Raw genomic sequence first — 12,847 nt, 5'->3', positions numbered from 1 at the left:
AGCTGATCTTTTCACGACTAATGTAGCGCACGTGACCGTGACTCTTACAGTCAGGCAAACATACTCATGGCTGGAGTCAATGATTGGGAGGCAATATCTTGAGAAGGAGGGGGGGAAAAAAGCTAGAAACTGTGAAGCTGAAGTTATTTTGAAAAAGACTTCTCCAACAAAGTAACTGAACTCGCTCGACATAAAACCTCCTGTACTTGGAGAAGTCGTCCACTCACTCCGTCCGTATAAGCACTCACAAAGACTCAAACCACTTGAGACTTTCAAACTCCACTAACAGCAAAATGGCACCTACACCTTGCGTTCGGTGTCAGAACAACCGAGCTGTTGTAAAGCGACCCAAGAACCATCATAAGCTATGCCGAGACTGCTTCATCAGAGTGTTCGAGGATGAAGTCCATCACACAATCACATCATCGGACCTCTTCTTTCGGGGTGAAAGAGTTGCTATTGGTGCTTCAGGTGGCAAGGATTCAACAGTGCTGGCATCTGTAATGAAAACCTTGAACGAACGACACAACTATGGACTTGATCTAGTACTTTTGAGTGTCGACGAGGGCATCAAGGGATATCGGGACGATTCCTTAGAGACAGTCAAGCGAAATGCTATTCAATACGACATGCCCCTGGAAATTGTTGGTTACGACGAACTGTACGGATGGACCATGGACCAAGTTGTCGAGACTATCGGAAAGAAGGGAAACTGCACATATTGTGGTGTTTTCAGACGACAGGCTCTGGACCGAGGAGCCAAGAAACTGGCCATTCAGCATGTCATCACTGGTCACAACGCTGACGATGTTGCCGAAACCGTTCTCATGAATTTATTACGAGGCGATATGCCACGGTTATCTCGAAGTACCAGCATTGTTACCGGAAACGCAAGCAGTGAGGTCAAGAGAAGCAAGCCTCTCAAGTATGCATACGAAAAGGAGATCGTACTTTACGCACATCACAAGAAGCTGGACTATTTCAGCACAGAGTGTATTTACAGCCCCGAGGCTTTCCGAGGAACAGCACGTGGACTTATCAAGAATCTGGAGAAGGTACGGCCAAGTGCAATTCTCGACATTGTACGAAGTGGAGAGGACATGGCTCGACTTACACCAGACAAGGGCCAAGCTGCGTGTGGCTGCGACGAAGGCGAGGGACTTGGAGGTTGCGGATCAGCCAACGGGCGGACTTCTGGTAACGAGATGGCCCAGGTCGAGGCCAGCCTAAAGAAAAAGCACGGGTCTACAGCTCTCGAGACAGAGATCACATCCAATGGAACACCCAAGGACGACGCAGTTCCCTTGCCAATAAGGACTAAGAAGCAAAAGGAGACACCTGCACCAAAGCAGAATTTAGGAAAGTGTGTTAAGTGTGGCTACATGTCGAGTCAGACCATGTGCCAGGCTTGCACGTTGTTGGAGGGTCTGAATAAGAATAGAGCAGAGATAGCGATATAATGAATACCCCTGCTGTCAAAACCAATATTTCTATCATTCCATTACACCATGGCTCGAACAAAGTACTTTGTTTGAAATTGTTTTATTCTTTCTCTTAGCCACTGTCCATCCGTCTCATAGGCTTCAATGCCTTGCTACTAGTACCCCGAATATGTGTGTTTACAGTTGCAGTTTTGGGCTGTCGTCTCTGGTTATTTGCCCTCGGTTCCATATTGCTGTTTAAGAAAAGCGTGTCTCCAACTGTTTGATCGAATTAATGCTTGAACCACTCCGGTTGAATAGAAAAACAAACCTTCCAAGGGTTGTTCAGCTCGAAGCCTAAAGGCGCTTCTGGTTTGTCTGTTTGTCCTCGTAGAGTTCCCGTAAGTCGGCGGTCACGGTCCATCACTAATCAATTCGTTAGAATCCTCGAGTTACCGTTCGGCTGGATATATCATACTTTGCTATAAACTAATTAGTATTGACGATACTGTCGAATGCCCATAACTTACTCTATCCCATTGATCCACGGAGTAACGAGGTCGTTTGCCCTCGTTCTGCCAGGTCTTGATGACGGCAAGACCAGTACCAGAGATACCGAACATCTATCAATCATCAATGAGCTTCCGTATCGTGCGACAGCGAGACCGGACGGTGACATACACCAATCATGATGGCATAGGGAAGAAGAGCCTCAAAAGGGACGGGCATCGTGATGGCGGCGCTGCCTGAGCAGACTCGAAGGTATTCGGCGTATGTATCGGAGAACGAGAGTATGAATTGACCAGGCCTGACCTGTCTTCCGGGTTCGTCGCGGTGGTCGTGAGTCTACCGAGTAAACGGGCCTTGAATTGAAGCTCAACGTCGAACCGAGCCATTGACGACTCAGCGATTGGTGATGCAGATTTCGGTGCCTGAGGCCAGAAGCTCCATAACTATCCCTGCGTCGTGGTACAGTAACTGAGGGGAGTTATTGCACAGTGTGTTACCAAGCTAGCAGTAGAAGCGTAGTAAGAGAACAGAAGAAAAGGAGTAGTAAACTATGGTTCTTTATTGATAATGATCCAATACTCTCAAGACATTTAAAAACGAAATAAAGCAAAGGAGTCACTTAATTTACTTCCCTTATACTTGTATACTATACTAAAACTGTCAGTTCTTCAATAATCCGCCGGTAAGCACCTTGGCTTTTACTATTCCGGACTTTTTCTCTCTCCCCTGGAGGGGCTCCCTAAGTAGCTGTCGCACGCACTGTGGCAACTAGCTCCCGCGACTGCTGTTTGATATCACACAAGTTGACGCGACGTGATTCAGTGGCTTTCCTATTGCATCTCTACGATCTTTAGACTCTCTACGAACGCGTGGTTCAAATTAACTTGGGCGTGTCAATACACTCCCGAATTTTCTTTTAAGCAACCAGTACTGCGCATTCGCTCCCGGCCGTCCCTCGATGCAAGCCCGCGTACCGCGATGAAGCAGACGTGACCACACTGCGAGAAACCCTTCGCAACCTACCGAAAGCGACCGATATGCAAATTCGAGGCTATCGTTTCAGGATATTTTCTTTTGGGACGCGGGGGTAACCATGACAGGTGCACAAACTATGGCTGAAGAGCTTCCACACAGCGTCATGGTTTCCGACGAGGATGCTGAATATGAGACGGCAGGCGAAACAGGAGGCGAAACAACAATAATCGCATCTAGGCCAAACGGAGGCAAAGGAAGCTCTGGTACGAATCAAGCTCCAGCAGAGAATGGCGATGCCGAGTTCGGCGACCACGATGCATCTGGCGAGGATGTAGACGCATCTGGAGAGGAGGACAACGACTATATGGCACCTCCGCAGACATCGTCTCACGACAGTGTTGGACCTCCGCAAGACGGCGATGAGGAAGATCATGAAAACGTTGAAGGAGATGAGGAACATGAAGAAGACGACGTAGATGCCGAGGAGGAGGAAGATGTTGATGCCGAAGGAGAAGACTATGAGGAAGACGAAGGCGTTGGTGCCGTTAAGTTTCAACCAGGGACAAGAAGCGACGACGACGATGACAGTGAAAGCGATAAATCCGAATCACCAAGCGCAAACGACGAAGAGTCTGACGAGGAGGCTGCATGGGAAGATGCTGCAGAGGCCGAGGAAGATCATGAAGATGAAGAGACGGCCGCCTCAAGCAACTGCATCTTCTGCGGCCATAACGAAGACGAAGACCCCAGCGAGGAGTTTGAGGTTTATTTGGCGTGTGTGTGTTGTGGTGGTAATGGTAAGTTCACCTACATCAGTATACTTTTTGGAAACTTATCAAGTACAGCTCACCAACAATGCGCGCGCGATGCGGCTGCAATGAGTGCGGATAATAGTAGGTTTCAATGTGTAAGCACAGTTTGGCAAATGCTGACAATACCAGCGCCCGAAATTTGGAAATGCCCTGAATGCTTCAGTAAAGAATCCGACGTGGGGAGTGAAGATGAGGAGATGGAGGATCACGATGTTGATCACAATGCCGACATTCACTCCCAACAGTCTGATGTCCCAGAGGTACCAGGGGAGCATGAGTCTGGTCAGCACGTCAACGATGACGAAGATGCCAGCTCCCAAAGCGACAATGACAGTGAGCTTGATGAGGAGCCGATTGACGCTCCTCGCAGCTTGAGAAAACGCAAATCTTCATCATTAGAAGATGACGGAAACGGGCTTTCTCTGAGGAAACGACGACGAAACCAGTCCCAAGACGCAGGGTCAGAGAGCACAGCACGAAATGGAAGCGCTGAACCAGGGCGACACCACCCTCCCAGAACTGTGCGTCTCAAGGTTCCACGACCCCCACCCGTCTCAATAGAGAAACGTACTCGTACCTCACTTGTACTTAAACTTCATGTCAAGCCTGGCAACCTTAAAGAAATCTTATCTCGCAAAAAGAGAGAAAAGAGAAGGCAGCCAGGTAGTGCCACGCGCCCGACCCCTCAACGACCAGCCCTGGCTGCGACTCCAGCTCCAGCTGCCAGAGCCAACCTTACAGCTGCAGCTATATCTAACCTTCCCACGCCTTTCACATCGGACAACTACTCACAACCATTTTATTCATTTTATGATCGCGAGGCCGATGAGATGAAGGGGAAGCCTTACGGCGGCATATTGACCGAAGCCGAGGCCGACACATCCAAGACTCTCCCTGATGAGGATGATCGAAACAAGTTCACCTCTACTCTAAAGAAAGCCGAGGATGACTGGAGAGCGCGTCTTCTGCTGGCCATGCAAGAAGACCCAAATCCTCCTGTGCGAAAGTCGAAAAAGGCCGGCAACAACGGCAGTGAGATCGAATGCATCGATTTTGGCGGCTGGGAAATCGATACTTGGTATGCTGCGCCGTATCCTGCCGAATACAGCATAAATCGCGTGCTGTACATTTGCGAGTTCTGTCTGAAGTACATGAACTCTGACTACGTTGCTTGGAGGCACAAACTCAAATGCCCAGCCAAGCATCCACCAGGAGACGAGATCTATCGTCATGGATCAGTCTCGGTTTTCGAAGTTGACGGTCGCAAGAATCCGGTCTATTGCCAGAATCTGTGCCTTCTTGCCAAGCTGTTCCTGGGTTCGAAAACTTTGTATTACGACGTTGAACCCTTCCTTTTCTATGTTTTATGCGAATACAACGAGACAGGTTACCACTTTGTGGGATACTTTTCTAAAGAAAAGAGGGCTAGCAGCCAGAACAATGTCTCATGTATTCTGACATTACCAATACACCAACGAAAAGGTTATGGCAACTTGCTTATAGACTTTTCCTACTTACTCACCAAAGTGGAGGAGAAGACGGGTTCGCCCGAGAAGCCTCTCTCTGATATGGGCCTGGTCTCATATCGCAATTACTGGCGACTGGTTCTGTGTCGATACTTTTTGAAGGCGATGGAGAATGAGAAACACGCAACAGAAGGGCTCAGCATAAACCGGATATCCGCCGATACCGGCATGACCCCGGACGATGTCATTTCTGCATTGGAAGGTCTTAGGGCCCTTGTCAGAGATCCGCAGACCAAGGTGTATGCCTTCAGAGTCGATTTGGATTACTGTCGAGAATACGTGGGCAAGTGGGAAGCCAAGGGTTACGTTCAGTTAAAATCCGAAGCTCTCGTTTGGACTCCATATGTGATGGGCCGAACCAATGCCGTCAACTTTGAACTCGGCCCACCGATCAATACCATCGCACCAAGGGAAGACGACGAGGCCAAGATTGACGAGGGAAATGGTACGGCTGCCATCGAGGATCATCAGCCAATGGTCAATGGGGAGAAGCACGATGCGTCTGCTCCTGAAGCAGTCGCAGATGCAGACGGTGATGCTTCAATGAACATTAATAGAGAACAACCCCAGGAGTCTCCAGTCGAGAACCACTGTGCGGAGCCAGTGCCAGTCCAGTCTATTGAAGATGTGGCACCCGGGCAAGAGAAAGATAAGGACGTTGAAATGGAAGATGCAAAAGCCGCAGGCCCCCCGGCCTGGCTACAACCATATCAGAACATTCCGTTCACCCGCTTTGAAGTCTTTCCTGCCGTACCTGGTGGTCGACGAGAAAGAGCTCGGCCAAGTGTCAGTCGACCGACTGTCCCTCGCCCAGCCAGTAGTGCTCCCAGACCGAAGCGTCCCAGCAACAGCCATCGGCCATCCTCGTCTAGACCCAAGAGTTCAAAGAAAAAGACTGGAGGGACCGGTCGTGGACCAGGTAGATGGCCAAAGGGAACAAAGAAATCTGATTACGGTAACGCTACCAGTGGCCCTGGTCTACCGCCCGGCTGGGTCGATCGACAAGCCAAATTGCAAGCTGTCACGGAAGGCAAGGACCCAGAACAGGAGGTAGCAGTTCAAGACTCAGCAGCAGAAGACTCGGTCGTTGTCTCGACGAAGACTAACGGTGCTAAAGTCAATGGAATTACTGCAAATACTGTGGGATCGGGATCAACGGAAGGGGCTGCTAAAGGAGAGGACGTGGATGCTGAAGGAGAGGATATCTAATTTTATTGAAAGCGGTCGATTACAGGAAGGCTTGGGGTTACGGATGTACTATATACCTTGGTAGGATCGGCGTGGGTTGCTTTATTGGCTTGATCTCGCCAGAGATAGGGGTCGTTGTTTGTAGCAAGCGCATTGTTATTGAAATACTAGACAAGACAGGTCATGGGATGGAATCATGCTTCTTGGAGGTTAAAGGCATGAGGAACAGGAACAGGAACAGGAATAGGAATAGGAATAGGATTTTTAACAAAGGAAATTTGTATTAGCGAGTGTCTATGAATGCTGAGAGAGAGAACTATGTGACTTACCTATTGTTAGTTTATGTTTTGTCTGGTATAATGGTAGCCTCGACAGGTTTGCCAAAGACGTCCAGCGCCTTTGACTGCAGAAGTCCAAGATAGGCTTTGTACATGCGTTGAAAGTCGGATCTTTTGAGAGATCCTTCGATCGAGCACTTTTCGAACGCGTGGTGAGTGGTTTTCTCAGTTAGTTTGACAACTGACCTGCCACAGATGAAGGTGTTCTTACCATGCCACCCTTCACTGCGGATAGCCATGAGCGGTTTGCGATGGGTATCACCATCTTCAGGCTCCTCGTCATCGATATCACGAATATCCATGTACTCGTCTGCCATGCCTCCACGGTTCTCAAGACCTTTGCCGTTGTAACTGTAAATGGGCAGGCAAACGGCATGGTCTCCCCAAATCTCGATGGTGATCATCTTGCGGTACTTGGAGTAGATGGGGCCGAAGCCAGAGACTGCTGTGTGATACTTTGTTGTTGATACTTTGTCGTCGCGGTTCTGGCTATGGAAAGGAGCCGAGATGATGGTTCCAGGCCCGAGTTCGTTGAGTTTTCGCCTCTGGTCAGTTGGACGCATGTGAACGCTGACAGTCTCTCCGAGGCTGAGGTCAAGATGAGCCTGATGCACTCCGTAGAAGGATTGGCCGTCCTGTCCAACGTCTTTTGTCAGTGCGCAGCGTCTGAGATACGCAACATCGCTTCCAAGGTTAGAAGAAACAGAGCTTCTTGCAGAGGAAGCAGAGCGCGTTGACGTTGCGTCTGAGTCTCGACGACGACGTCGTCGATAAGATACAGGTTCTGGAGTAGTCAGTTCAACAGGATGAGAAGTAGGTAGCCCCTTGTTGTATGAGTGGAATTGAGTGTAGAACTTGGCTGCCAGGTTACGAAGCTGCCAGCTACAGTCCTTACACTCCCAGTCGTCAGCCGCAGAGTGAAGAGAAGACATGAGAAAAGAAACAGAGTCTTTCTGCTCAACGTGAAGCCATGTCTCTTCCTGTTTCCTGGTTGGTCGGTTGGGTTCGTTCGGTGAGAAGTGCGTGTGAGCAAAGATATTAGCCTTGAATTTATTAATGCGGTGGCTGGTGTCGATATTCAGAGACTGTTGGAAGTTTCTGTCGCGGATGAGACCTCTGCTACGAGGATAGGACTTTCTAATGCGATGATCATTGAATGAAGGCATTTTGATGATTTTCTTGTATATCTTGGGGAATGTTGGTGATTAAAACCGGTTATTGAAGCTGAAATCGCAAAAAGTGCATGTGATTTGATAGTCGTTGAGATTGTCATTATATCGAAGACAGGCTACGATTATATAGTTGACTGGCTGTGTCATCTTTCGGGGTCTTCTTCATAGAGCTACGGGCAAGTGTCATGTTGTTCAGTTGGACAGGAGATATCTGAGATCTGTTGTTCGACATGGTGTTTATGAACAAAGGATAGGTTACCGAACATCCCTGTGTCTCGAAGGCGAATTACTCATTCAGAAACCCTGAACAGGTGTTTAGAATATGTATTAATTCTTAGGAAACAGTATTTCTGGCGATATATTCTTTCTTAGACTTGAGAGTGAACACTAATGCTCCATTTGCTGGAAGTTGACGTAAGCCTTAGGCTCATGTCGATAGTCCGATCCCTTCCGATAAGCCAATGCATTATCATACTTTAGAGATTTGTTTTATCTGGTCTCTTGTTCATGATCTTATGACTATTTGATGGCCCTGGCTCTTATAGAGACTCAAGTTGACTAGTGTCGTGGGGTAACTTGGACCTTTCAACTACATGTAAGCAATAGCAACAATAATGTCACATCGAAGTAGAGGCTGTCTTCGCTGCCGCCAACGACGAGTCAAGGTATTTACCAAGTGTATTATTCTTTTCGGTGAGAGTTAATCTGAATTATCATAGTGCGACCGCAGTCGCCCTTCATGTCAACGTTGTATCGCCCGCAATGAGCTATGTGTAGGGTATCGAGATGAAGGCGACCTTATGTTCCAACACGAAACTGCAAAAGTTGTCCTGAAAAGTCAAACTTTTACTCCTTCCAACTCGTCTCGTTCTAACACCTCCAAATCTCCTCGAGATCATCGCACCAGAAGTAGATCAGTTGAACGTGCCTCCGAGAGCTCGTTCTCTTCAACTGCTTCTATCAATCTCCCAGCAGCATTTCCATGGTTAAAAGACCAGTCCAAAACAGAGCCCGTCTCCAAGGATGACCAAATAGCGAACACATTCATGGATAAATATGTGTTGCTTCCTTGTAACGAGTCATCCTCTCCTGGTTTTCTCGAGCATCTCCCCTGCTTGTTCAAAGAAGTCAACATTGAGGGCCGTTATGCGTTGAGATTTGCTGTTCAAGCATGTGCTTTCGCAGACCTTTCTCGTGAACAAAGCTCAGAGGAATTAGCCAAGAGGTCACTAGAGTACTATGGCCATGCTCTTAGTGCCCTTGGACAATCTTTGGCTGAAAAGAACAAGACACCAGATGATTACGATTTGATGACAGTGGTTATGCTGGACATATTTGAGGTGAATACACTGCACAACTACACTCAATCTACCAAGCTTATACTCTTACAGACGCTCTTTATACCTGATTCGCTAATGACTGGTGCGCACGCCCAAGGCATGGCACATATATTGCGACTGCGTGGCCATGAGCAATTCCATGACCCCCGTGGCTGGGGCCTGTTCCGTCTAGTTCACCATAGACTGGTAAGCAAGCCTGATTCTCCGCCCATGTAAATACTGAACTTACAATTTGAAGCAAAAGCAACATTTGGCTAAGCAATTAAGCCCACTACCTGAATCGCAAGATTGGCTTGAGACGTTGAACGACAATATGGCTTCGGTAAAGCTAGAGAAGGACGGTCTAGCAATCAACCAAATGTGTCAACAAGCAAATCAGTTACTGACTTCCATCGATGCTGGAGACATTGAAGCACACCATTTGTTAGACCTGATCGATGAGATGCTTCGACTTGATCAAGAGGCTACTCGCTGGCGAAAAAAACCAGAATGGAGCTTTCAGACTAAATCTCGTGGGGAAATACTCGATAACAGAGAGTCCAAACTCTGGTTGCCAGAGTCTATTCAGCTTCATCCAGACTTATGGATGGCCTATGAGTGGAATTATCACCGTACTGCACGCATCATTCTTCATCAGAAACTGGTAGCTTGCTTGGAAAAGGTCAATACTGCACTACCATCAGACTCTGGTGTCACAACTCGGATCACGGAATCAATCAATACTGTCCAGCTTTTGGCTAGTGAGGTCCTGGCAACTGTTCCTCAATCGTTTGGCGATATCGATCACCTCGGTAGATGGCACTCGGAGTCAAAGACGGCTCGTTGGCAGGCCGTCGGTGCATACCTTCTGCTTTGGCCGACGAAAATCATCAAAAGTCAGAGTGCCTTAACTACAAATTCACAGAAGGACGATGCACAGAGAGTGTTTGGGAGGATCAGAGAGTGTACAGGCATGAAGTCAAGCCTGGGTGTTCTATCCGAGATCTAGTCATATAAGCATACGAAAATCACAGTAGTACACTCCCTTATGTCATCAGAACACAGTCTCCTCCAATTCCGTTCCATCCTTAAGAGTGATAGTTTCAGCACCAATCATGACAAAGATGATCTGGCACGTAACGTCGCCCCTATTCTCCCAGCTGTGATTCACGCCCTGTTGAACAATGACCTCTCCTTGCTTGACAGTCTTTTCCTCTCCACCGTCGAGCCCCAGCACGATCTCACCCGACAGAACTACAGCGTAGTCAAGGCTTTTGGTACGGTGCATAGGTGCTTTGCCACCAGGTTGGATCTGGGTCATGCAGAAGAGGGATCCTTTAGGAGGACATCTCGGAAGAGAGTTCTCAAATGATGGGATAGAGTCTGTGTTGTTGATGGGAACATTTTGACGGACGTCGAAGATGTTGAAGCCACTGCTTTGAGGACCAAAGGGTTGAAAGGGTGTGACATTTGCGTCAGGGACAAAAATGGAGGTTCCATCCTCATTGTGTGTAGTTCGTACAAGACGAGGAGAAGAGTTTGAGGTTTGAGACGTCATGGTTGATGAGATAGGTAATGATCGGTATGTGTATTCCGTGTAAGTGAAGAATATATGGATGGATATGGGAAGATGGAGATGTGAGATTGATCGGATGATTGAGATATAAGAAAGACTAAAAGAGAGCAATAGTCTTATTTATACATGGTTTGTAAGTATGTCCGGCCCTTGGAGAGCGCGAGCGTCAGCCGTATCTTGCTTGACCTTTTGGTCGTGATCGTCAGCTCAACCTCAATATGCAAGGTTCCTCGCGCCGCTTTCCCAATTAGGAAACCCCCACGAATGGCGATGCTACGGTGAAGATGTAAGTGGTGGAGCAGAGTCACACTAACAAAACGTTGGGTTTATATATATAGGTAAGTCACTGAAGAGTCACATAGAAGCATATGACAGTGACATTAGTTCTATTAAACCAGTCTGCAACTATTGCGTTGTATCTGTGTACCTTAGTAGACACTTAGAACTCTACAAGCGATAAACCAAGAGTCAAGGTTACATAGTATACCTCATCTTCCAGGTAACCTGGACATCTATCTCGCTAAACGATAATCAAGCTCACCTTGGAGCCCGTTGAGAGACGTTGATCTACATTCTCGAGAGACCCTCCCGCCATTCTCAGTTCAGTGACAACGTCTTACACACGACAAGCATCCCCAGGCCTAGACAACCGTACAAGTTCCACGGTTTTATAGTCTGCAACCCTGCTTTGTCCGTTCAGGGATGACGGATCCATCTTGTCCGAGAGAAGCTTCAGCTCCAAGTCATCCTGATCAGCCAGGAGCCATTCATCTTCCATGGGCGGTGCGACACCTTTGAGGTACTTGAAGGGGATATAGCAAAAGTACACCGTAGATACTAGTTGGGCGATAAGAAACCACAAAATGACAACCTTGGGGCCGTCGAGGAGGGTGACGATGACGGAGAGGTAGACTTGGACTGCCATGAGGAGAAAGGCCATTCCGCTGGTGATACGTGTTGCTCTTTGGTAGCTCTTATACGCGGCTGTTGTATCTGGAACGAAAGAGTCAGTCATACAATTCCAAATACTCGGGCATATCAATGAGTGTTTATTTCTTACATGGCGTGATGTCCTTGTGGAGGACAGATGCGACGATGACCAGGGATAACTGAGCCATGGCTACTAAAACATAGCCATAACCTAGAAGAGTCAGTATAAGTTACAAATTACCACCCAGTTCAAAACACTAACGCATGGCAAGGCGTTGTTTGTCTCCCGTTAGAGACATGTTGGCGCCTATTACGGATGATTACTCGTGTTGGAGTCTGGCAGTAAAGATTGAGCTGTAGTGATGAGATGTTTGACAGGAAGGAGAAAGGAATTTGAAGACAGCACAGGAGAAAAAGATCCTCATATTAAATATACTTATTTGCTTTTATCATAAACCTCACAAGAAAATGCATCGATACAGCTGCACATACAGACCAAAAGTCAATTGGCCTCTCACGTTTATAGTTTGTGCGCCATATCAAGAAGACGCTCTCTACCAATCGTGAGCGAGGTTGTTACCAACGGAAGAGATACTATCAGTGAATTACCTTCAACTCATCAAAAGGCTCGTATCAGAGAAGGACATGTCTTCAAGTGTCAGGTGGTGACAATAGACTCAGCGAAGTAGACCCAATGAACCATGTCTAAGCTTGAGAAGATCATCATGAACACCGTGAATACTTTCAGACCATTATAGAGTACATATGCTTCATTTAATTCTCAGAAACAAAATGATAGGAAAGCTACCTTTTGGTTATTGTCTCATCGCTCTGTTGACCGCATCTAAACCATTCAAAGTTCTACAAAGTCTCTCCAGTCGGCGTGGAAAATATTTCTTGAATAAATGGAAGATGGTTTGACGTGAGAGACAGCGTGATATTCATGGATAGCTCAATCCCAAAGAGAGATAGCCAAGGATACTCTCCAAGGCCTTGAGCGCCGTTATTGTATAGCACCATCAAGGATAATATACTGGAAATGAGAGAAAGACCTTAGTAATCACTGTAAATAACACACAG

General features: G+C 47.4%; 7 protein-coding genes across 7 annotated transcripts; 3 read left to right on the top strand and 4 right to left on the bottom strand.

The window, feature by feature from the left end:
• Nucleotides 1-116: 116 nt before the first annotated feature.
• Nucleotides 117-1,734, top strand: FOBCDRAFT_41886 (uncharacterized protein). Its single transcript, XM_031186450.3, has one exon. It carries the CDS (start codon nt 294-296, stop codon nt 1,458-1,460), a length of 1,167 nt encoding a protein of 388 aa, XP_031037585.1. The 5' UTR covers nt 117-293; the 3' UTR covers nt 1,461-1,734.
• Nucleotides 1,570-2,295, bottom strand: FOBCDRAFT_41883 (uncharacterized protein). Its single transcript, XM_031186451.3, has 5 exons — nt 2,103-2,295; nt 1,952-2,044; nt 1,900-1,903; nt 1,753-1,847; nt 1,570-1,700 (listed from the first exon to the last, which is right to left on the bottom strand). The coding sequence occupies exons 1-5, from the start codon at nt 2,148-2,150 to the stop codon at nt 1,680-1,682; spliced, it is 261 nt and encodes an 86-aa protein (XP_031037586.1). The 5' UTR covers nt 2,151-2,295; the 3' UTR covers nt 1,570-1,679.
• A 433-nt stretch (nt 2,296-2,728) lies between these two features.
• Nucleotides 2,729-6,719, top strand: FOBCDRAFT_185210 (uncharacterized protein). The gene is made up of 3 exons (XM_031186452.3): nt 2,729-3,703; nt 3,752-3,799; nt 3,848-6,719. Exons 1-3 carry the CDS (start codon nt 3,025-3,027, stop codon nt 6,451-6,453), a joined length of 3,333 nt encoding a protein of 1,110 aa, XP_031037587.2. The 5' UTR covers nt 2,729-3,024; the 3' UTR covers nt 6,454-6,719.
• Nucleotides 6,720-6,772: 53 nt separating this feature from the next.
• Nucleotides 6,773-7,936, bottom strand: FOBCDRAFT_203126 (uncharacterized protein; the record flags this gene model as incomplete). The annotated part of the gene is made up of 1 exon (XM_031186453.2): nt 6,773-7,936. One exon carries the CDS (start codon nt 7,934-7,936, stop codon nt 6,773-6,775), a length of 1,164 nt encoding a protein of 387 aa, XP_031037588.2.
• A 603-nt stretch (nt 7,937-8,539) lies between these two features.
• FOBCDRAFT_320691 (uncharacterized protein) lies at nt 8,540-10,280 on the top strand. Its single transcript, XM_059612051.1, has 4 exons — nt 8,540-8,607; nt 8,662-9,282; nt 9,334-9,468; nt 9,521-10,280. The coding sequence occupies exons 1-4, from the start codon at nt 8,557-8,559 to the stop codon at nt 10,268-10,270; spliced, it is 1,557 nt and encodes a 518-aa protein (XP_059465145.1). The 5' UTR covers nt 8,540-8,556; the 3' UTR covers nt 10,271-10,280.
• Nucleotides 10,281-10,315: 35 nt separating this feature from the next.
• FOBCDRAFT_320690 (uncharacterized protein) lies at nt 10,316-10,874 on the bottom strand (the record flags this gene model as incomplete). The annotated part of the gene is made up of 1 exon (XM_031186455.3): nt 10,316-10,874. The coding sequence occupies exon 1, from the start codon at nt 10,817-10,819 to the stop codon at nt 10,316-10,318; it is 504 nt and encodes a 167-aa protein (XP_031037590.2). The 5' UTR covers nt 10,820-10,874.
• Nucleotides 10,875-11,453: 579 nt separating this feature from the next.
• Nucleotides 11,454-12,066, bottom strand: FOBCDRAFT_275618 (uncharacterized protein; the record flags this gene model as incomplete). Its single annotated transcript, XM_031186456.2, has 3 exons — nt 11,454-11,830; nt 11,898-11,978; nt 12,030-12,066. 3 exons carry the CDS (start codon nt 12,064-12,066, stop codon nt 11,454-11,456), a joined length of 495 nt encoding a protein of 164 aa, XP_031037591.2.
• Nucleotides 12,067-12,847: the final 781 nt, after the last annotated feature.

The sequence above is a fragment of the Fusarium oxysporum genome, chromosome VI (genome assembly GCF_013085055.1).
Source record: "Fusarium oxysporum Fo47 chromosome VI, complete sequence".
NCBI lineage: Eukaryota > Fungi > Ascomycota > Sordariomycetes > Hypocreales > Nectriaceae > Fusarium > Fusarium oxysporum.
The sequence above is the reverse complement of the archived record's forward strand: the minus strand, read 5'-3'. Positions and strand labels throughout refer to the sequence as shown.

Coding starts and splice junctions, on each gene's coding strand:
- FOBCDRAFT_41883 (XM_031186451.3), bottom strand. CDS start 2,150: ATGCCCGTCCCTTTTGAGGCTCTTCTTCCCTATGCCATCATGATTGGT. Junction 2,045..2,102: donor CCTATGCCATCATGATTGGT/GTATGTCACCGT, acceptor GATGATTGATAG/ATGTTCGGTATCTCTGGTAC. Junction 1,701..1,752: donor AGCTGAACAACCCTTGGAAG/GTTTGTTTTTCT, acceptor TCGATCAAACAG/TTGGAGACACGCTTTTCTTA.
- FOBCDRAFT_320691 (XM_059612051.1), top strand. CDS start 8,557: ATGTCACATCGAAGTAGAGGCTGTCTTCGCTGCCGCCAACGACGAGTC. Junction 8,608..8,661: donor GCCGCCAACGACGAGTCAAG/GTATTTACCAAG, acceptor GAATTATCATAG/TGCGACCGCAGTCGCCCTTC. Junction 9,283..9,333: donor TTATGCTGGACATATTTGAG/GTGAATACACTG, acceptor ATACTCTTACAG/ACGCTCTTTATACCTGATTC.
- FOBCDRAFT_41886 (XM_031186450.3), top strand. CDS start 294: ATGGCACCTACACCTTGCGTTCGGTGTCAGAACAACCGAGCTGTTGTA.
- FOBCDRAFT_185210 (XM_031186452.3), top strand. CDS start 3,025: ATGACAGGTGCACAAACTATGGCTGAAGAGCTTCCACACAGCGTCATG. Junction 3,704..3,751: donor TGTGTGTTGTGGTGGTAATG/GTAAGTTCACCT, acceptor TATCAAGTACAG/CTCACCAACAATGCGCGCGC. Junction 3,800..3,847: donor TGCAATGAGTGCGGATAATA/GTAGGTTTCAAT, acceptor TGACAATACCAG/CGCCCGAAATTTGGAAATGC.